This window comes from Geospiza fortis, unplaced genomic scaffold (assembly GCF_000277835.1).
Source record: "Geospiza fortis unplaced genomic scaffold, GeoFor_1.0 scaffold130, whole genome shotgun sequence".
NCBI lineage: Eukaryota > Metazoa > Chordata > Aves > Passeriformes > Thraupidae > Geospiza > Geospiza fortis.
The window spans coordinates 816,896-840,627 of NW_005054300.1; the positions used below are offsets into that span (position 1 = coordinate 816,896).

At 42.2% G+C, this 23,732-nt stretch overlaps 1 protein-coding gene across 3 annotated transcripts in view; it reads right to left on the reverse strand.

The window, feature by feature from the left end:
• The window catches only part of TCF7L2 (transcription factor 7 like 2), a 110,439-nt gene that overhangs the window by 1,984 nt on the left and 84,723 nt on the right, over positions 1-23,732 (reverse strand). For 2 of the 3 annotated variants that reach the window (XM_031061898.1, XM_031061891.1), the window contains exons 3-11: positions 22,799-22,901; positions 20,040-20,126; positions 14,127-14,267; positions 13,228-13,387; positions 12,392-12,499; positions 7,584-7,632; positions 6,986-7,036; positions 5,747-5,819; positions 1-169 (exon numbers count right to left, since the gene is read on the reverse strand). The exon at positions 1-169 is cut by the window's left edge and continues 1,984 nt beyond it. In XM_031061898.1, the coding sequence (XP_030917758.1) occupies positions 1-169; positions 5,747-5,819; positions 6,986-7,036; positions 7,584-7,632; positions 12,392-12,499; positions 13,228-13,387; positions 14,127-14,267; positions 20,040-20,126; positions 22,799-22,901 (941 nt within the window). Of the gene's footprint in view, positions 170-4,190; positions 4,216-5,746; positions 5,820-6,985; positions 7,037-7,583; positions 7,633-12,391; positions 12,500-13,227; positions 13,388-14,126; positions 14,268-20,039; positions 20,127-22,798; positions 22,902-23,732 lie in introns of all 3 variants that reach the window. The other variant, XM_031061905.1, reaches the window with a different exon arrangement.

A 23,732-nucleotide genomic window follows, 5' to 3' on the forward strand; every position in this document is an offset into this window, starting at 1 on the left:
TGACAGCGAGAGGGTTTGCGTTTGTTCAGTCTGTGGTTTCGAGTCTCTGGAGGGGGAGGCGAGCATGGCGGGGGAGGACGGAGGAGAGTCTAGTAAGCTTCCATCTGAAGAGGGTGGGCTGACGCAGCTGCCTTCACCTTGTATGTAGCGAACGCACTTTTTTTTTCTCCTAGAAACAGGGAGAGAGTCATCCATGAATATAGGGCAGAGATGCTGATGGAGACAGTCATCTACAGCAAAGAGCCATCAGTCAGCTACTCTGGGCTCTGCATGGGTGGCACCCTGGCCCCATGTGCCATCCTGGGGGTCTGGCAGGGTGTCCTTGGCAGCAAACCCGCTCAGGAACCTCCCCTCGGCTAACAGATTTGGAAAGGATTCACCAATTAATTGTCTCTTCATCCCTCTCCTCTTCAGGCTGCTTCCTTTCCTTATTTTCATAGTCAGAAAACCAGATAAATGGGTTTTGGAGCCCACTGTTCTAATCTACAAACTTTCCTACATGGGGAAAAAAAATATTAAAAAGTAATTTAATCCTCCTAAAATAAAAACCCTGGATAGCTGATGGTATCTCAAGATGTCCCATAACACTGTCCAACTCAATCGGGCTATAGCTACACCTGCATCACCTGTGGTGTCATACGATGCCCTGCCCTTGGGAGGCAAGATCAGCTGCAAACTACTGCTCATTGCTTTCTCCTCTGTTAAGAACCACACCAAATCCAGAAATGTCAGTCAGACAGAAGGGATATAACAGAGAGAACAAGAGAGAGGGGAAATAAAAACAAAATGAACAAACAAAGCAAACAGGAGAAAAAAACAGGAAAAGAACAGGAAAAACAGAGTATGATCCAAAATAACAAGAATAACTGGTTGTATGGCCTGCAGGTTGTGGCTTTAAATCGACTCAGTTTTACTTTTTGTTTTAGGGGAGAGTGGTAGATTTGGGAAGCTGCTTGTCTGCATTTTGGGGATTTTCCTCTGAGAGGCCAAACATGTAACTCCAGAGTGGAATCCAATTTCGGTAGGTGAAGAGCACGACGACAGGCACAAAGGTGAGGAGCAACATGGATCTTAATTTCACACCAGGGCATTTGAGAGTCTCGCAAGAGCCGCTCATCTTCAAATAAATAAGTGACCCGACAGAGATCTTTTCTCCTCCCTCTGTCCACTGGATAATGTAAAGGAGCAATGAAAACAGATGACAGTTTCACACCATCTCTCTTGCCAAGTATGCGCAAGACAACTTTAGCAGTAGGACAGAAGTAATAAGGCAAACAACCACAGCATCTGGCAGAATGATGTCCAGTGGCCACCTTGACCCTAAACATGCTGGCTCTTCAGCCCTCTGATCCAAAATCACACTTGCCATGAGAAGTCCTGAAGTGCTGACACACAGCCCAAGGCATAGGACAAAGCCTGTCTGGAGCAGCTCTGCCACGAGAACTTTGGATGCTCAGCTAAGCTGCACAAAGCTACCAACATGAAGGAGGAGGTTGCTCTCCCTCTCCAGTGGATACATCACCCCAGCTCTGCAACTCCATCAGAGGGAGTGCCTGAGCGTGGCACAGCAGCTGAGTGTCACCAGGGGACATTCCCCACTCCAGGAGGTGCCCCAGTTCCCCTGCTGGTCACCAGTGTTCTCCCCTAGGTATGGCATTTGACTAGGTTAAACCAAGCTCCACCCTCGAGGCAATGAGATGCTTCTCATTTGCAAAGGAGACCACACTACCTTGATCCTGGAATTAAAACTATCATCTCCCATAGCCAGGAAGGGAGCAACAAACCCAGTATCCCATCTTTCACCAGCTTCAGTGAGGGACCAGTGCTGTGACATCCCTTCCTCCAGAGACTCAGGTCTGCTCTCAGATTCTGCTCCATGTGCCACATGGCAAGGTAAGGGGTTAGGGCTATTAGAGTTTTAACCATGTTAGCCTGCAGATCAATACATGCTAAAAACTAAAGACAACCATGCAACTTAAATGTTAAAAAGAAAGAAAGAAAGATAGAAGACAGCAAGAGAAGGCTGTAAACCATGCTTTATTAGAGCAACATTAAAAGACAGAAAAAAATTAATTTGGTGGGCTCAAAACAGACCTTGTTAATTCTTCTACCATCAACAAACAACACTGGAGGTCTCTGGCTCTTGCTAAGGACAGTTCTGCTGTTCTCTTTCCCCTCTCCTCTCACTGCTTCCTACTTCAGCTGTGCAGCACTACTAGGGCCACAGTTCCTGTTCGGACCTTCTGTACAGCCCCAGCAAGACAGTTAAGCTCACCAATCCTACTTGTGTGGAAAGATGAGTTCATACAATCTGGAGACTGCAGGACTCCCTATCCATTCCCAAATTAAAATTACTTGCAAGCAGAGACCCAAGCTCTGCCTGCCTCATTGATGGGGGTCCAAAAGTCCTTTAACTGGACTGATCTGAACCTACAGGGCACTAAATTATTTAACTGGAGGCACTTTGAATCTAGTATGTGAGCATTTCAAATTTATTTTTTAATATTATTTATGTTCTGTGGCCTGAAAGAAAGAGCTCCCATGGCAAAGCAGCTTTAAACCAGGTTTACCTGACTTTCTGACACTGCAGAGCTAACAACCTTTTAAAAAAAAACCCCATTGCTCTGCTACCTGAAGTAATTTTCCTTTGACTAGGATTAAGGGAGCATATTGCTTCTTTTGCTAAACTTTTTATTAGTGTGGCCACTTGTGGTCTGAAAATAATATTTACTTAAATCATGATGGCTTAAGGTGGGAGATATTTCTGCAATCTGTGCCAATCGCACCATGGTTACCTGTGGTCATGTACCTGTCAGGGTTAAGTGGGACAAAAGGTCCAGAGGGCAAACCCCCAAAGCACATAAGCCTAATTTCAGCAGACATGAACACCACCAAGCAGCTCTGGTGAGGGGGAATAAGTAAAATTCTAAGGAACTACTTGTGCCTCAGTTTTGCTCTCCTAAAGGCTGGAACAAAAATACTACATATTGACCCCTCAGAAGCACTGATGAGGATTATTCACTTTTGCAATGCTCCGAAAGTGTTAATTTGCTACATCAGTAGAGCAAACACAACAGACCTGAATCCACTTTCACTGCTTTTGAAACTAGCCCTGGAACAGCACCAGGAAACCTGTAATGCTGCAATTGCCATGAGTGAAAGCCACAGAAGAGTGCAAGGGTTTATTCAGTTGCTGTGGGCAAAGATGTCTCAGTTTTCACCACAGTAGCAAACTGCACATCTTTAGCACCTACCTAAGGTGCGCTACAAAATGCTACCATGCTAACAAATGCAATGTTATAACGGTTAGGACCAGAACTAGGAGAGAAATGCTCTAATACCTAGTGGTAAAATGCCTCCATGCATGAAAAAACAAAACAAAACAAGAAACCAAACCAAAACAAAAAAAAGCAGCTGACTCTGAATCAGCAAGTCCAAAACTATCAGCTGTACCACTAAAGTTGTCCCTGATGTGCTGAAAAGACTTCTGACCAAAACCTGGTATAAGTTAAGAGAGGGTTTATGCTTCACATGTAACCTAAGCACTGTACAGACCAAATAAAAAGTTTCCTTGCTGATAAAATGTAGTTTTAAAAGTATGTTGCTTACTTAAGCAGCCAGAAAAAGATAAAGCAACACAAACACGATGTGCCCCCGTTCTGCTACTTGGCATGCAGAGCCTGACATGCTTCACATACTCTATCTCTAGACTACACAAATATCTGCTGATAGTGTGCAGCAAAGTAACCACAGAATAGAGCCTAACTAAACACAGCACTGCAGCCCTTGGCTAGCGTGAGACTCCTGACACAGTGAAGTAGCTACTCAGCTCTTCTAGACTGAACCCTTCTGCCTTCAAGCACTACAAAACTGCTGCTTTCCCAGCTTGTTTAACACATGTCCTGGTACTGATACCTAACCCCCAGCACCCCATAATACCATGCCTCAAATGGGACAACACACAACCTGCAGAAGGCATTTCTGGTGCCTCCTCTGGTACACTGACACAAAACACCACCCTCAATCCTGGACACTAAGCACAGACAAGACTGCGTGCATACACAAAATATGATGGACGTCTGAGCTACATTCTAAATGAGATGGAGCACATGGGACTGGCATGAGTAAGAGGGGGAAATGTGGGAGAGGAATCACTACACACAGAGTGTGGTTTGGGTTGAAATACCTACCATCATAATATTCCAAATTCAAAGACTGCTTGTATCAGAATAAAGAAACAACAAATTTAACCAAATGTGATCATATAAGGAAAAAGGAATGAGAAAAGAACTACTTGGTATCCCTCCACCAAGAAAGAAGTACATACTGAGTTACACATGGAATTAAACTCCAGTAGAACATGGGCTGCCGGAATTTGGGCTCTTTGATGTCTTTCATCTCTAGATTCCTTTTAATGCTGGAAACTGTGCTACTAAAGTTGTAATTAGTTTTGTTTAGAGCTCAGACGTTTACAGCTCACTTGTTGGGATAAAATTTAAGAAAAAATATATTTTTGGGAATAGGAAAAAAGATTTCAGATAATTAAAAAAACTGTATCTACTTAAACCTTACAGAGGCATAGTAGCCAACAGGTAGCTGTTTTAATTTTTCAGATAATACCAAAAGAATGAATACAATATAAGCTGTAAACACTGGCTTTTACATCTCTAATAACAAGAAAAACACTAGTACTGCAGATCCCAGAACCTTTTTAAAAAGCCTCTGCAGGCAGGGGACATAGACCCAAATGAAAGACAAAATATAAATGTCCAGGTAAACATTATTTTTGCTGACAATCTGGAAAAAATTAAAAAAAAAAAAAAGCCAAAAAATTGCCAGCTTTAAGGACTTTGAGTTTTCTTGTTCCCAGTTCTACCACCAGGGAGAGGTTATTGGTAAAGAAAGAGAGAAAATGGCATTAAATTAGCAAGAAATTCCAAGATCAAAGATTATTAGCAATTGATGCTGTGGGAGAGAGAAAGGTGGGGAGTGGGGAAAAAAGATTAAAAAAACAAAATCACACAAATGCACTAAGAGGACAGATTGCTTTTATTTCCCCAAAGGCCTAATGGGTAGTTTTATACCTGCATGGTTTGCACCATAAACTCTGTCGGTCAAGCCCGAACAATGCCCGACACTTCTTTGGAGTATTTGCATCTGTTAGCATAAGGTAAACACAAAAAATACAACACAATGGTGGATAGAGCTCATTTGGTCTGCGTCATCTCAGCTACAGCTACGTTCAGCTTGCAGTCACCTCCGTTTTATTTGGTAATCTCCCCTCGTACCAAGGGCAGGAAGGAAAACAGGACTTTCACAATGAGCCAAAGGAAAACCAAAAAAAAAACTCCGACACAGCCATGAGCCTGTGTGGTGTGGGTACCGCACTCAGTGCCGCATTATCAAGGGCTTTGGGAGCTACTGTCCTTGGCTGGAGGCTTGGAAGGCAGGAGCGTGGTTGAGCCACGGATCAGATGGGCTTAAGGTTGATGCTGTTTTACAGTGGGTTTTTGGCTAGCAGCAGCAAAGAGGAAGGCGGAAAAAAAACAACCAACCAACCAACAAAGGAAAAAAAAAAAGCAAAACCCTTTCGAAGAGATGATTACTGATGGCAGTGTCCCACTCCCTTGTGTCTTCTAGATCACAACACAGAGCTACAAAGCAACAAGGCAGGAAAAAAAAGGGGAAAGTACCAAATAAACCAGCTGCAAATCAGCCATAGCGAGTCTGGGAAAACTATACACACCTGCAGGGGCCGCACCAGTTATTCTGTTGATCAAGGCCAAAGCGCGCTCGGCATTTCTTAGGAGCGCTCAGGTCTGAATGAGTTCAAGAAAAGCGAGCAGAAAAGGGAGAGAGGAAAAAAAGAAAAGGGGAGAGGGGGGAGTGAGAGAGAGAGAGAGAGAGAGAGAGGGAGGAAGAGAGAAAAGGGGAGAAAAAAGAGAAAGGTAAAAATAAGGAAAAAATAAAAATAAAAAAGGGAATAAAAATCAATGTCCTTGTTATTAATTGCAAATATTGACTTTTGATTTAAAAGTTAAAAAAAGTGATAATTACATTTTTATTCAACTCTTCAGATTAGCTGTTGCAATTAAAGCTGCAGTATCCCTTTATAAAGGACTGTTTCTTTCCCTTTTGAGAGAGCAGGTAGAGGAAAGTCTTTGTGGTTGGTCTAGCAGGATGTTTCAGGCAAGATTGATTTGGGTTGGGGTTTCTTTTTTCTTTTTTTTTAAGAGGTGGGGGGGAAAAGGAAGAAAAGAAGCTGAGTATGGAAGTTAGATCCTGAACATGCTTTTTTCTTCAACTCAGATACAAAATAAGAGAAAAAAAAAAGAAAGGAAAAAAAAAGAAATTATATCTCCTGGGATAATGCAGCTTTTGGAATAACATTCAATTTACTTGTTTTCATTAATTTGTATTTAAAAGAATGGATAAGAATAAGCAGACTGCGGAATGAGTATGTTAGTATCAGCCAGAAAATAAAACGTAAAGCATGGCAAGGTGCTGAGTTAGTACAGCTAGTGAATTGCAATGAACAGGCTTGAGCAGAAAGGAAAAGAAAAAAAATACAAAACTAAAATAATAATAAAAAAAAGCATATGCATGCTAATGTGAGAAGACTTAGTGGGAGCCATGAAAAATGCCATTAGATTAAGGAGGTTCATTACTGACTTGCTTCCATTCTTTATCAGTCTCTTTAAAGAAATACTGCATATTCAATTTGCACAGTTAGTACAACTCTTGCGTTATTTTTACTGTATTACTGTTTTAATAGCAATTGTTACAAAAACAAAAAACAAAATTAAAAAATACTATCAAACATAATAGATATAAAGATATATAGATAATAAATACTATCAAAACGTGTGGATGGTATTTTTTTCTTAATGTCATAAGTGCTTAATGTTAAAATCTATAATGGCAGGAAAAAAAATTAAAAAGCAGTTTATAAACTATTTTAAATGACTCAAAATGACGTTAGCACCTGTAATCGGAGGAAGTGAAAGGCAAGGATTTAGGAAACATTCGCTGTGTTCTGAAAAAAAAGAACAAATTATACAAAGGCTTCAAAAAAACTAAGTTAGGGCTTCTTCAAGATCGACTATGAGATTGCCTATGCAGTATTTCTAATTTCCTATACAGAATGGCAAACCTCCTTAATTTAAGATGGGTGCGATTTACCACTGTAAGGCATGCATCAGGACATCCAGGGACAGCCCAAATTAACAGCGCACGCACACGGACACGCACACACGCGCGCGCGGGAAGCACACGGCTGATAAACCACGGCACAGGCATTACAGCTACGGCTCTGCGCTACAGCCTCGGCAGCCAGGCGGACAAACCCGGCCGTGCCGCGCGAGGAGGAGGCTCTGACATGCAATGGCTGGGTTACTAGGTTTAGAAGGGCAGTAACGCGGGAATTATTGGAGTGCATTTAAAAAAAAAAAAAAGCTGTCTAGCATAGGGACTGGCTCCCCTGAGGCCAGGAGACCTGTGCCCACCTCCCCCGTACCTACAAGGGTCACACCAGGACTGCCACACTTCCACTAAGCAAGAGGTTTAGACTTGTCTTTACTTACCATTGGTCTCTCCTGGCTGCTTATCCCTTTTCCTCTTCTTCTTCTTTCCCTGCAGAAAACATACACAAACGAGAAGGATTAGAATTAAGCCCCAAAGAAGTGTCCTTGCAGGAGGGCATCAAGCAATGAGGCTGCAGCTAGAGCAGGAAGCTCCCATGGGGGGACACTGAAATGTGACACTGGCTCACCTGCTGTGCAGGGAACTTTGGGGGGGTCCCAAGGAGATGCTGCACCCCAGGACTGACTCTGCCTGCCCACCCTGTGAATTTTCGGACAGCCTCACTGCTGTCCACCCAGTGCAAACACCCACCAAGGCCATGGGCGGCTGAGGTGGGGACAGAAGGATTTGCAAGATGCTGCTTTTGAGCTAAGATCATCATGAAGCCAAAAACATCTCACATGTGTATGCTCCTGCATGCAGAAGTTTCAAGAATCATTTGTGGTCATGTATTGGTGGGGCAGAGAGGGGAAGGAGAGGGAAAAGAGAGAGGGGAGAGTGAGGTCAGACTGAGCCTCTGGAGTTCCTCAGCACCAAATCCCAAGCATTCAAGCAGACAAGGAAGCCCACAGTAACGTGTATCCTAACCTGCAGTTTTATAGTTCCACTGACAACCTAGAAAGCAATGCCAGGAGAAGAAAAAAAATCCAGACATAGCAAAGACCCTTCCCAGATTTTGCTCTATCACAAGGAAACAACTAGTAATATTTTGCTAAACTCGATCCCTTTCCCAAATGCTGTACCACAAGATGATGAAATTTGTTACAGTTTTTGACTGGAGGGGGAATAGCCTGTTCTGTTTCTCTCCAACAGTGTGGGAGAGGACAACTGGGAGCCCAGCTTCTGTGGAAAAACAGTAATTGCTTTCCAACAGAAAAAATATGAAGTAATAAGCATAGCTCAAAAGAGAAAAGCTATTTTTCCAAGAAAACTCCTCTAACACTGAGGTACAGGGTTTGCAGACTAGTACAACAAGGCCAGTGTAGGTAACAGAGTAATTTCTTTTTCACAGCTCTCCAAATGCTAAAAGCAACAATTTTTGGGCCAGCAATGTCAGCTGTGAACAGCACAAGAATTCCTGGATTTTGAAGCAAGCACAGCTGGTGAGAAGACCTCAGAGCAGCAGTCCCTTGTGGTCAAGGGGCAACAAACATATTTTGGAAGAAGGAATCTCACAGAGCTTTCGAAGGGTTGGATGTATCTGGGAAGGCCAAGATGTTCAACCACACAGTGGGCATCTTTCTGAGTAGATGGATTCCAGATACATGGTTAAAATGGACTTCAGCATGGCACATCCACATTTGGGATGCTCCCTATGATAGATTTCCTAGAATGTATTAGTAAAAAATTCTCCCAACATGAATGAAGGACATTGATTTGTCATTGTCCTGTTTTTCCTCCACAAAGCTGGCCTTGTGGAATGGGATTTCTGCACTCATTCCTCGTGCTTGCTCGGCGTTGTAAATTGCCATCCTGTTGTCCAGGCTGTTCCAGATTTATGAGATCCTTCTGGAGATGGAAAAAGTAGTGTGAACTGTCCACCTCAAAGGAACTTTAAACAACAGGCACATAATCCTGCAGGCTCGATGCTGATGACAAATAATCTCTGACACCTCTGAGGTAATTTTTTGGGATATGGAAGTTGTCAGTTGCTAGAGCAGCCATCAGTCTAACATGACAGGCAGATAAGGCAGACAAGCACTACTCCTAAAGCTCCCTGAGAACACAATTGGGAAAAGCATGGTATCTTGAAATCCATGTATCACATAAGCAAGAGGCTCAGACTCTACTCCATCTATATTGATCTAGATTGACAGAAACTCTGCGAAAATCAGTGAATTTTTTCCAGCTTTCAACAATGTAACCAAAACCAGACAATTGCCTCAAGATAATAAGCCTGACTTTTATTTAATCTCAAGGAGGCCACTGGCATAATTAACAGACTGCATCTGCGGCAAATTTGTTTAATTTTTGCAGTACATTTGGGAATTCAAGGACTATTTAAATTTGAGACCTTATAACTTCTTCACTCAAGGGCCAGCCAGAACAAAGGTCAGGAGTCACCTGCCTTTCACGAGCTCTTCAAGCCAGGTATTAAGGTACTGTAATGCCGTTAGGGAGCAATCTGTGAAAAACAGCTGATCTACAGGAATGTCAGCCAGGGACCAGGAACTTCTCGTTCTTTTTCAACACAAGCTTTTAAAACTCTTCCGAACAAAGAATGGACAGATGTCACATCAACTTCTTTACACCCTTTTTAAAGCATCAGGAAGAAGAATAATCTTGGTTTGCTTGTTCAATTTCTGGGCTACAAGAGGATATCAGACTATGTAGCTAAATTAATATATGGATTTAAGGAAATAACTGTGGCAGCAGTTTTTCAAGTGCTCTGCAGAAGGCACCATGTTTTCTTTGCCTAAGATTATTTTCCCAAGACTTGAGTAGATTGTAATATTTTCTGTCGTCATACTATACAAATTTTATGCTGCAAGTAAATATGGATGTACATACCTGCTAACAATTTTGGTAGCTCTCTCTCCGGAGCCAAACTAAGATGGGTTTTGATAGGTCTGCAGAGTTCTTGGGTACTTATTTGCTAAACAAGCAGTGGGTGATGTGACTGGACCCTTACATACTTCTGAGTCCATCACTCAGCACTGCTAAACATCTCACATTAGATCTCAGGAAGAGCCAACGTGCCTTGTGACACCAACAAGCCATGAGGCTGAAAGCTGCTTTTCCTGAATGCACTGCTCCTGTCTCTGAAGACTTGGGCTATAGCTGGCCTTATCCTTGAGCCTGATGTGAGGTGCTTAACAATTTAACCACTTCAAGCAGCCCAAAGTCACTCCCCTGCTAGATGTGTGAAAGGCTCAAGACCCTACAAACGGCTGAGGGAGGAGGGGCACTCAGGAGAGCTGTGAATGGACCAGGAGAGGAGACATAAATAAATCCTGTGGATGATGCAAAGGTACCATGCTCTCCTCAGGCAGGAAGGTTCCCCCTGAAGGTCACCTGGGGGTACAGCATCAAGCCGCTGGGAAAGCACCGGCTTTCTCATCCAGTCCTTTTTAGCTTGAGAAGAAAGGGTTTCTCAGTGTTCACACAGTGAGGACAAAAGTAAAAGGTCCTAAACACTGAGGCTTTGTACATGCCCATCTGTCGGTGGCACAGTCACTGTGCAGAATGAGCATTCCCGAAACCTCAGTCGAGCCTAGACTCCCTTTTGAACACCCAAGACGATGATACTGAGCTGAGCAACTACCTTGAGCCTATGGTCTGACAGCCTCAGGCCAGACTGCGCTGAAAAGGGAAGGAAAATGTGCTAAGCAGGAGCTGTGCCTCATCAGGCTTAAAAAGGTCTCCTCTGAGGAGCACAGGATCAAGAATATTCTGAACTGGAAAAACAATTGAGCATGCACAGGTATACCTGTAATGACCAAGGAGGGAGAGCTGAGCGCAGTGGAAAGAAAAGATGTTCAAGAAAACAGAAGGATTTGAAAAATTGTCCCTAAGTACATATTGCTAAATAAGTGAGCATGTGTATTCTTCACCACTGAAATGGCAGAAGAGTGTAAAGAGCTGCTACTGCTTCTCCTGGCTTCACTGCAGACTCTGAACTGGCTTCCTCCCACCCATACATATAAAAATGCAGATTCACAGAGGCAAGTATTGTCATATAGAGCAAAACAGAATATTTATGGTAAAACAGGCAGTGATTATGATGAGGATGGAAGAGACAGATTTCAGCAAAACTGTAAGGTGTAACTCTACTCAAAACTGGCATCAATCTTAGAGCTGTTGGTCCCCAAACCTCCAGGGAAGTGTGACTAGAAGCCAGAGAACGGGGTTTATTACAGAGTTACAGACCTTGAGAGTTTTAGGTGATTTTTATTTAACTTAAAAAAAAATCAAGATGCTGCTATAATCCTATTAAAAAGGGTTTAGAGCTCTCACCAATCCACAAATCTGTCAAGAATTTATGGGCTTAGGCTTGCAAACACTTATTACCATCTGCACTGCTTACCCTTCATGGAAGGAGCTATTTAGTACTAGGGGTTATAAAGCTGCGCTTATGCTTTTTAACAGACAAAAATTACTAGCACTTTTAGCTCAAAAACAGGCTTTCTGAAAAGTAGAGGGAGGAATCAATTTTAAAACAATCCAGGAATTGATCATGAATTCCAATATACTTTTTTAAAAATTAGGAGGGTAGGGGGGGAAAAGAAAGGTAATATGGGCATGAAAGAAAACATAAACAAAACACACAACTATGGAGTGTGGAATAATTCATTTAACCCCACTTGAGAGTAAGACTTTAAAAAATATAATGCTTTTGGTTTTGCCAGTCCTTCTCTGAAGCTAGGATAAGTCATTCTTCCACTTTCCACTACACTCTCACACACATAAGCACAAGACACTAATTATTTATCTCTTTTGGTGGAAAGTAGAGGAGCATACAAGGGGCATTTTAAATTTCGTTTTAAAAAATGAAATTCAAAATGACCAGCAAGCCAAACAGCATTTCCAGATGCTGGTAAAAGTGAAGGGAAGACTTTTTCACAGAGCTCTACTGTTATTCTCAAATTCTAACCCCATACCAGTCCCAGTCAGGGAGCCTCTTCCAAGTGGGAATAACCCCCCAGCAGTTTCAGTATCGCCAAGGGAAGAACCTGTTGTTGTTACCAGATTGGGGTCCTGAGACTTTCCACGCATTGCTTGTGTGCAATGTGTGGTTGTAGCTCAGCAGGTCACACAGACATTTCTACAAGCTCTACCACTCAAAGTTTCAAGCTACATAGGAACCTACATAGTTATCCCGTGCAGACCAGCCCGGGTACAGCTGCATGTGAAGCTGTCGCTCCTTCCTTGCTAGTTCATAGTATTTCGCTTGCTCTTCTCTGGATAATGCATGCCACTGGGGTGGAGAAAAGACAAAAAGACAAAATAAAAAGCACTAGTGGTTGGGGTTTTTCTAAGCATGTTAACAGCAAAGTGTGTTATTTATACATATAGCTACAGTTAGAATCGATTTTCATAAAAAAGAGATAAAAACAGATGATCTGGCATGCTGACATTCGTATTTTATTTACAGCTCTAGATTATAACTGCAGTTAAATCAACTGAACCACATCTAATCATTTACATGCACTCAACCCCTTTGTCTCCTGTTGAGAGAGAAGAATTAAGAAATCTAAACAAAAACAGACAGCAGGGGAGATGGTCCAGAAGCTGAACCACTCATCCTGAGCCAGAACTCAGTTCCAGCTTCGGAGGTGTCTCCCCCACCGGCACTTCCTCTCCTCTTCTAGCTCTCACAGGTGCTGATACTGGTACTCTACTCAAAGGTTTTTCATTTCCCATTTAGTTTTCTGCCTATCAGAGGCCAAAATAGAGATCTAAGATTTTTTCATCAACTGGTCATGGAAATGATACTGAAATAACACTGCTATTAATTAACTCCTCCTCTTCCCCATGAATGACCCCACTGGCAAGAAGTGCCTGCAAAAACTAAAAAACAAACCAAGGCCTTTGGTTTAGCAATTTCCCTATCCATTTTTACAATGGCAGAAAAACACAGGGATTCAGAAGATGTGAATCCTCCTGAGTTTCAGGCCCTGCTTGTGCCTGTCCCTGGTTACCTACCCTTCGACCGAGGATTTGGTTGATGGCTGCACTCTCTTTCAATGTGCATTCTGCTACAACTTTTGCTCTCATTTCCTTCATATACAACATAAATGCATTAAGAGGTTTCTTTATGTGTGGCTTCTTTTTCTCTTCTTCTTTTTTGGAGTCCTGATGTTTTCTGAAGAGTAAAGATAGAACAGACAGAGACCTCACAGTGAGAACCCTTTGTGAGTTTATTAAATTAATCCCATCAATTTCTCTAGCATTAATCTCTAGGAAGAGGACCAGAAGGTTTTCTAGACCCTTCACTCTAGCTGCTGTATAGCAACAGTCTTAAAAGCATTACAAGAAAACTCCCCTCATGTTTATGCAACATCACCAAGTACCCTCTGAGCCCTACAAGAATCTTGGAAGGACATGCTCTCCAGAAAAATGGGCTCACAGGGAGAGCTTGAGCACGACAGTAGAGGAAATAATTACACCTCTTTATCAACGGGCTCTTGTCAGTTCAAACCTAAACTTGACACCAGCTCTCTGCAGCTTTGAACAAGCCATTTATGCTTAGGTTTTTGTCTCCTGTGGTGCATCTGTTATCTCAAGGCTTCAAACTAGACACTGAGTAATAGAGAAACTGGTCAAGAAACTTGAATCTCAATCAAGAAAATCCTGCTTCCTTGTTGAAACAGGTGAAATTAGCAACTACATGCTTATGTCATAGAATGACTCAAAGACTGCTACCATCATTTCGACACACTTTGGCAGCTAAACCACATTCAAATCAATTACAACAGAAAAGAAAAATTGAAAAAAACATTTCACAGCAAAAACATCACAAACCCAAGCCTTTTTACAAGCCACACATGCACAGGGGATGTTTTGAGTATCCCAAAGAGAAGATAGGGGAAGCAACAACTTACGAGCTGTGGAGTGAGCCGACGTCGCTCTGGGAAGATTCCTGTTTGACTGTTGGTGTGACTATGGCCGGATGAGGAATTCCAGTTGTGTGTAAACTATGGTGTGGCGGGACCATGTGTGGAGGAAACCTAGAGGAGAGAAAGCTGTGTAAATTGTCAGAATAAAAATGAATGAATGGGGAGGGATGTGTACACACATTTAAAAAAAAAACAAAACAACTGGCATATAACAAGCACATGACAGCTAGACAAAGCATATGAAAGCTGGCAGCATTAATTAGCAATAAATTAAACATAATGACTCTTCTAATGTCATTAAAGCCAATCTTCCCCTTCATTATCATTACTGACACGAGACATCATGATTTTTAACATTAACAAAAGGCGAATTCAACTGGATGAACTTGCATGAAGGTGGAAATTCAGCTACCTGAAACAAAATCCACCAGTCCATTTCTTTGCTGAGAAATTATGTGTGGCAGCCAAGGAATCAATTTTTATAGTTTTGAATCATGTTGTGAATTTAGGATGACATCTTTTATTCTATATTGACAGCAAAATAAAATATTAATGCCAACACATTCTAGATGCATTTTTGATAATACTTATAGATGCCTCATTAGCTACATTTTGTTGATGGAGCAAAAGAAAATATTTATTTGTGTCTAATAAATCTCTAAGCCACACTGCTTTAACAGAAGGTGGAAGATTGTGGAATTTTTGATCCATTTAAGTAACCTAGAAAGGCTTTAACAATCTAGCCTTTCTAAAGAGAAAAAAATGTTGTCAGCTTTATGGTTTATGGTCATATACATGGACAGATCCCAGTCCTGCAAGTGGATTCAGAGGGATAAGCAATCCTTCTGCATGAATCTAATTGCTTGGTCGGGATCACAGCACAAACATGGCACAATCATTCAGACTTTTTACATTTTATGAAATATAAAAGAAATTAACAAAATTCTCAATGAACAAAAATGAACAAAATTCTCAAAAGCAGGATTGACTTATATCATTGTTTCTCAACAGTCTCAGAAAGGTTTTGCAGTAAATAAAGAAAGCACAGCATGACTGACTGCCTTCCCCCACTGAAGTCAACAGGTTTCCAAGGAATGGGTTCTAGCCTAAAATTATGTTTCAGAAGTAACTTTCCTCAAAATGCCAAAATTAAAGTGATCTGGCAAGGGCTTTCTCACTGCAAATCCCCACTCATCCCAGATTTTGAACAATCTGATCCAAGTAAAATAACCCAAGATTATGGAACACTCAATGAGATCAATAATTATTTCTTCTATCATCAATATACAATGATTTTTTTCTATCCCACAGGATTTAAAATGGGGTGATATACCATGGATATCGTAGTGTATAAGCATCAGAAATATAGTGGAGTTACCTTTTTCTCTCCCGTCTTATGAATCCAAATATCAAGCTTAACAATCCCATCCCCTGTGACTACCTAGACACTCTCTACACTCACAGGATGACACAGAAGTACTTTCATGAACAAGAGCACTGTCCACTACAAGCTCTGAGGATCTTTTGTCTATTAGCTGGTAGTACTCAGGGTGATTAGACAGAACTATTTTGTCTTTGAAGGCAGTGGTGGGAAGAGCAAGGACTGACAGGGAGAATGTGAAATTGTTCAAGTTGTAGAGAATTGCAGTTCTTCATGAACAAAGGCATGGAGAGAAGGGAGGCAAGAATGGGGGATGGCAAGGGAAGAGGAGAATGGGCAGCAAAATGGTCATTCCTACTTCTGCTAAAGACTCACGGACACAAATCGCCAAGTGGGTTGTCCAAGTGCCTTCCCACTCTCTGACAAAAGTAGCTGGGAGAGAAGCACACATTTGAGGATATGCTTTGGTTCATGGCAGGTCAGAACAGAACACAATGTTGAGGCTGCAAAGGAGACTGGCATCCTTGTCCCAGTTCTGCCACAGAACTGCTCACCATCAGCAAGACACAAACTGGGCCTTTGTATTACTTTTTTCTGTTGTTTCTCTACTTCCATGCGTATGTATTTTGATTGGACATATTTAAAATTTGTTCACACAGGGCCTGGGACCTTCAGACACAGTACAACGCAAATAAAAACCGGCAGTATGAGCTGGATTTTTTTTTAAATAACTAACAAACATGATCAAAAATAAAAGTGGTGGTAAAAAACTGACCTTGCTGAATGCAGTCTAAGCACAGTGATAAAAGGTTGAGGCACATCCTATCAAGAGACTGTCCTACGCAAGACCCAGTGTTTCAGAGAGGACTATGCTGCTGGGGCTGGCTAGGCCAGAGACAAAGGGACAATGAAGGATGAAGATGGAGATGAAAAGCCTTCCTTCAGAGAGCAGGCAGGAAGAGCTCTGCTGGTCTGACATGAGGGCTCAGTGTGAAGTGCAGTGGGCATGTAGCAGCAGGGAGAAAATCTAAGTGCAGAGCACAGCATGCCCACATTGTGTGAAAGCCTGAAGGATGGCAAAGCCTCCACTGACCTCAGCTGGGATACTTTACTCACTGGGCTCTAAACTCCAGAGACAGCAGCCTTCACCAATAGGCAGCTGCAGCTCAGTGGTTATTTTCAGGGTTGCAGTTTCCATAACAAGTGCTGTGTTCATTACCAATGACCATTCACTTTTTCATACTGCATCTGTCCAATTCACAAGGCTGCCTATGGGACTTATACACCCCTTCTATATTTAGGGCTATAAAAACATGCTCCAGAACCCAAAGTTGCTCTCAAAATCCCATGGACTTCCATTGGTGGGATGAGGGTTCAGCCCAAGAACTGAGTGCCTGCTCATTTCCATGTAGACAGCCACTCACATGGCAATATGAGAAGGGGAAGGGTGTTAATTTTTAACTTCCTGGCTACACTCCAACTTCAGTAATTACATTCAGCAAAAGTGAATTTCCCCTGAAATTTCAATTACAGAAGGTATTTTCCACTGCCACCACTTAACTGCTGTGCAGTGTTTGTCTGGTGTAATTCTGCTAAATTATTTCCTGATTTCCTCTCACAGCAGTTGTTTTTTCATAGTGTGTCCACTGTTTGCCCATCACTCAGTTAGCCCTGTCTCATTTTACCTTAAAGGCATATTACAGAGGGGTAATGACAGATCAAGAGATCTTACAGGCATACTACAGGCATACAATGCGAGTATGGCAAGGCTACAAGCAACAACTAAAAGTTGTAACTGGCTAAAGACACTACCTTAATAGTCTAAAGCATTTATGAAAAATCACTATTAGTCACCTATTAACCTTCTATAAACTATTCATAAGTACACTTAAACTAACAAACAGCAATTTCTAAGCTTGGGGAACTAAAGGTTGGGAAGCACCAAAGATCTACACCATTATGCAGGCAAAGATGGAACTATTTCTGAAGGCAGGCTCTAGAAAACCATGGATGGAGGGGTGAGGTTTGAGGTCAGTGCTGACTTCAGTGCTGGGGCACAGCCAGCACAGTAAAGGCACGGTTTGCAGCCCGGGCTTGCAGCAGGGCCCTGCAGGGCACTCGCCCAGGGCCAGCATGTCTGGAGGCCAGCATGGGCAGCACCAGGAATCTCCTAACCACACCAGACACCTGGACGAGGGCTGTCCTCCTGCTGAGCCCAGGCTGACACAGGAAAACATACATGAAACCATGTATGAGGGCACAGAGGGTGCTCCCATCTAGGGGAAACCAGAGGAGAAGTTTCTGGGCTGAAACAAAGGCTTAAGTCAATTCATCCCCCTGCACGTGTGCCTGAGCACGTGCGCACGTACGGGCTTCTGTCAGAGACAAAAAGAAAGGCTCCCTGTGTATGTGCACACCCCTCACCTTCGCCTAAGACATTCACCAGATTTTTTTTCTAGACAAGTATTCCATGAATTGCAATAAACACCCTAAAAATTCTAAGCAGCTCATTATACACTACTGTCTCCTTTTATGGCTCCAAGCCAGAATATAATGATGAGTCTTAACTTGTTAAGGACAACTAATTTTTTGTTCCTGGCTGTCTCAGGGGCTTCTCTCTTACTCACTCTCACTTTACTTCACTGTTGACATGTTTCTGTTAACTGGATGTCATCTGCCTGCCTTGATTTTATGCACAAGCAGTGGGATGCATTTTTCTGTGCAACAATTCTGCTTTGAGTTGCATTAGATTTGTCATTATTCTCTCATTTTCCCCTTGCACTTGTAACATTTCATCTATTCCTGCCTTATTTTTTGAGCCACGGTGCACCCACATTATGGTTTATACATGATCTTGCTCCCTTTGAAGCCGGCAGATTTCAGAGCCAGCCCTCGTCAGGAGAAGTGCCTGCTACCAATTTAGCAGGCTGAGGGCCCCGAGCTCCAACAACTCAATCTAAAGGGGGTCACAGGGTGGCACAAGCGAGTGTCAGCAAGTGCTGTTTAATTGCCAATCTAGGCTTCTCCATGGTGTTTAAAGTATAATGACCCATCACTTAATTCTGAGAAGTCCTGGCCCTGCTGCTGAATGGAATGAATATCAAAGGATGTGCTAGAACAGGGCAAGGAGCCTACATTTCCTATAACTGCCATAAGTATAATAGACCTCTACTTCTGTCGTCCCATTACCACAATAATGTATTTAATTTGCTGTGTACTCTTTTTAACTAGATACCTTTCATAAAGTCTATCTTGGGAATATAGCCCCCCCTGCTTCCACATCTCCCCCCTCCCTCAAATGACTAGCCTCTCTAATAATAATTAAACTAAATCAAGCTCTACTTTGCCTCACACCATGCCTGCAAGTCTTTTATAGATATTAAAAAAGATTAAATAGGGGGAGGGAACCATTGTTTAAATTTGCAGCTCTCTCCCCAGCCTAGTATTTTTTTTCTGTTCTGGGACTACCCTTTTTTTTTTAAGTTGATTTTCCAGTTGTCTATTTGCTGGGCCAGCATTTTAATTTAAATTTTTAGTTTTTGTTTACTTATCTAAAGCACACACCACACTGTTTTCCCACCCATTCATTCATGAGCCCTAGGTACAGATTTCCACTTCTCAATGAGGTGTGCTTCCCCCCAGCCCTCACCAGTCTTTTCCTCCTTAGATCATCTATGCACCAGTGCTCACATATTAAACTGCAGAGATGGAGAGGAAGGGACAGAGCAGGGAAGAGATGTGGAACCTTGCTATGTAATGCATGCTAATTTAATTATGTGCCATCATCAAAATGGATTAGCTGTTTCAGCCCATCAGGAAAGTCTAAACTTCCACCGATTTAATTAACCAGGCTGAAAATCAGATGAACAGAAAATAAAACTATCATTAGGAGCAATTACTGATTACTTAAACATAGTGCTGCCAACCAGTTTGTAAATAAAACTAGCAGCCCCTGGAAAATTAGATGGAATTAATTGGAGGTAGGGAGGGGGAGAAATATATACTTCTAAAGCTTTTGAGGGTCAGGCAGGCCCTTTTATGTTGACTATTAGTGTTTGGAGCTTTGGGAGGGGAAAACACAGCACAATAACCTTCCTCCCAACTCTGCTGAAGAGCAGTCCTCCTCCCTCCTGAGCCTTCCCTCCCGCGCACACAGCGCTGCTCTGGCTGGTGGCAACCGAGAAAGCAAAGGCTATCACGACTTCTCATCCCTGCTTTTTCAACATTACACTCTCCCAGCTCTTTCATTTAGTTTGGCTTTTAAAGGTGGTTTCTCACTCCTCCACCTCTCCCTCTAAGGCAAACTCTTGAGGCCCAGTGACAGCATTAGGACACCACCTTCTCCTCACATGGGAAGGTAGCCCTCGCCCTCTCTTCCACCCTGCCAAAAAGCTAAGGATGGATGTTTAACTGAAGTGCTTTCAGGAATCTGCTGCCTAGATGAAATGCTCTCCTACAGAGAGTGGGAGAAGGAGCTACATTTGCTCTTGATTTAGGACCTCAGTATTTGAACTCACCTTGACATGGAAGCATTGACGGTCAGAGCTGTTGGGTAGGGGTGGCGGAAACCCCCTGTTGTGATTGGGTACACTGGCTGACCTTGCCTGGCAAAAAAGAAGGGAGAGAGAGAATGAGAGAAGGAAAAAAGGGCTTTTAAAAAAAAAAGAACAACAAAAAACTTCTCTCTGCACAGTAAGCTTTATTCTCATTTGATCAGAACAAAAATCTTGGGGATTGTACAGCAAGGATCAAAGGAAAGAACCACAGAACAATTTGAATGCCATAAATCTGATAGGAATGGCTAATTAAATTTTATAACCTCTGCTTATGTCAATAGAGACCCTCTCCCCAAGCTGAAACTAGGTGTTTTGTTGTAATAATTAAAGGCGAAGTCTCGCTTGCTTTAATGGAGCCATCACACTAATTGAGGGCTACACATCCAAAGGAAAACAATAATGAATGTAAATTTATACCAAAATAAAGTACAGTGAATCAAAGGACTTCAGTTGCGCTTTGGGCCTCTTTCGGTATTTAGATCTCGGTGAGAAAACATTAAATTAACAGAGCTTAATTTGTAGCCTTTTGTCAGATTAACAAGTGTTGACAAGAGTTACCGGGGGAGAGTCCCCAAGAAGTATTGTGGGTAACCAATAGACAATCACACCTCATTACAATAATTAAAAAATACAGCAACATGCAAAACAGCATCCTCATGAAAGACACACAACTTTTTCTGATGGAGGTTTGTCTGTGCTGGCTAGCTCGTTTCATCTGTCCTTCAAATACATCATCTGACTGGGCAGGATGCTTTTGGAGTGGGTACTATGCCAGAAACATGCAGGCCAGTGGAGGACAGATGGGTTGGGAAGCTGATGGTGAAGTGCAAGTGGCAAGGAGAGGGGAAATTAAAAATTTGGGTTACTTCTGTGAAGTTGGCCATTCTACTCTCCTAGAGCAAAAGCCAATGTGATGGTGTCACCCCTCACCAAAAGTCACTGGAAGAAGCAAGCTGTAAGAGCTGTGGGTAGGCTCTAAGCACACCATGGTGTTGACTTGTTCTGAAGCAGTGGGGATGGCAGAGTTGTCCAGAGACAGAGGTGGCCATTAGCAGCTGTCTGGTGAAACTGGCCACACGTGACATCATTCATGTGCTTTGGCAGCCATGGCATGAGGTGCAAGGAGGACAAACCTGTGCCTGCACAATACAGACACCCACATGAGCAATGGGATATAGGCCAGGGATAGTGAAGAGCTTCTTCCCTGCACTCTCATGTCTTTCATGTCACTGACTTTTGGCACTAGCTGAGTGTACTTGTTTTAAATGTTGAGGCTGTTGCTGTGCAAACTTGAGCTAAGGAGCTTACATGCAGTTTACAACTGTTCAGGGTTTCCTTTGGAAAAGGTCTATCACCACAAACAGGAGGAATTTCAGATTTCAGGGAGCAATGCTTTGGGTTTTACTTCTGCTCACGATGTGCTCTTCTGGAGAGGCAACATTCAGCAGAGAGGTGATGGACATGCTTCACCTTCATGGTGGGGGAACCTCTACCCAAAATAGCTGCATGACCACCCACAAGGAAGGACAGCCTGCAATATGGCCAGAAGATCCACCCCTCCTGCATCAACACTTTTGTGCTTGAGAAAGGCCTCCAAGGCCTCTGATGGCCACCACCTCTCCTTGCCTGAGACCTGGGGATATGCAGTGACCTTCTGCCCTGCCCTGCTCTCCTGTGGGGTATCATCAACTCCAGCTCCTCATGGAGAAACTTGTGGAGAGGTATTTTAGCACAGCTGGCCAAACAACCTCAAGCAGGAGCAAACTCTTTTGAACTTTGGGCAATTCATTTCTATAAAAAATATGATCACCCCAAAACGGAGGAGGCCTGTTACATGAGAAAAACAGGGTAACAGTCTTGATTTATAATGCAGAGAACTGTTGTATCCAGCAATACAAATGGATTTTATAAGCATTTAAATCAAATATACTACACAAAAGACTTAGGCAGTGCTTAAGTATATTATAAACCTATTGAGAGATGGCAACATAAAAAAAAGAAAATAAGGACTCGATTACTGCTGGGAGCCTCATACCCAGCAAGGCTCTGCAAGTGGGATCTGAGGAGTTGAAAATTAATCCAAACCCCAAACTAACTTTCCATTTCTTTTTTCTTAACCAGTTTTAAAGTAAACCAATTCCTTTTACTTGTTTAAAATTCCATTCCTTAGATGCCAATTGCCAACTGCCCAGCCACATCTCAACTAGGAATGCTGCTCATGGCCGATGTAAAGCTCTACTGTTTCATAAGAAAAAACAATAGGGTTTTCAACAGACAAGGCAAATGAAACTTAAAATTACACATTTGTAGTGAGGATGGCCCTAGTAAAAACAAAAAAACAAGGGTCTGTGAGAACCACCCTGAGTCCCCAGAAAACCAAATCTGATAAAAACTCATGCGGTGCAGTGTAAGGGCAATAACAAGAAAAGGACATTTCTGCAGAAGGGTTTCAAAATTCATGCTTCATGAGCTGTCAGCTGGTTAGGATGACATGCAAAGCTGTGTCCAGCTGCTCAGGTTTGTTTATGACCACATGACCTGGCATGTATTTTAATTAACCTTTATGAGGTGGGTAAATTCATAACACTTAGCGAAGTGGCAATTGGCAAACAAACTCATCCCAATGCACACACATACATACACACACACAAATATATTTTTACATAAATTTTACACATCAGAAAAAGAAAAAAAGAAATTAAAAAAATGGAACTCCTTACTGTGGTACTAACCATCCTAGCGGATGGGGGATTTGTCCTACAGTGCCTGGTGATAATGGATAATAAGGAGATATATCTGGAGGATGTGGAGGCCTTGGAATTCCTATAGAAGAGGAACATAAAGCACCATCAGTACTGAAAGGTGGAAATAAATAAAATATAAAGAAAAAAAGCATATGTTTCTAAATTTCTGTCAATTTACTTTTATTACAGTATTTGTGACTTCACTTAGGGTTTTCAAAGGCTTTTTCACATTCTCATTTTTTAAACAAGAAAAAGTGGTGCTATTCACTCCCTCAGTCACCTCTCCAGTCAGAGATAATTATTTTTGTTATTTAGAATTTAGCAGTCTCAGATACAATTTTGGTGTGATGCTGTATTAGATATTCTCTTAAATGTTCAACACAAAGATGGACCCTACAACAGCTTCATGGTTATTTTAGTTTCATAATCAGCCAAAAGACCACAGGCCCTACCCATGTGGTGACTGGGTACTCAATAACATGGCATTACTCCAAAGTAATCTCCAGAACAAGTTTAAAAGTCATTAAAATTGCAAATGATGTTTGCTTTTTGAGCAAACCTAGGAAAACTTTTCTGAAGCCAGGAGTGGAGGTGAGGACCCCTGGAAATGCTCGGTAAAACCAGGGGCAGATGTTGAAGGTGTGCAGGGGAGGACAGAGAGCCCACCCATCCTCTCTGGATGAGGTACAGTTCCTTCTCAGAAATCTGAAACCAGCTCCAGATACAAACCTTAAATATTAATGCTCCTTACCTTAAGAGCAAATAGGAATTACTCAGAGGAGTAAGGGTTACAAAGCTGGGTCTTTCAATTAACAAGCCAGGGCACAATTACACAGCAGAAACAAAATTAAAACAGAGAGCATTAAAAAGAAGGGGTACTGTATTCAGGGCTAAAAACTATTTTTTTAAG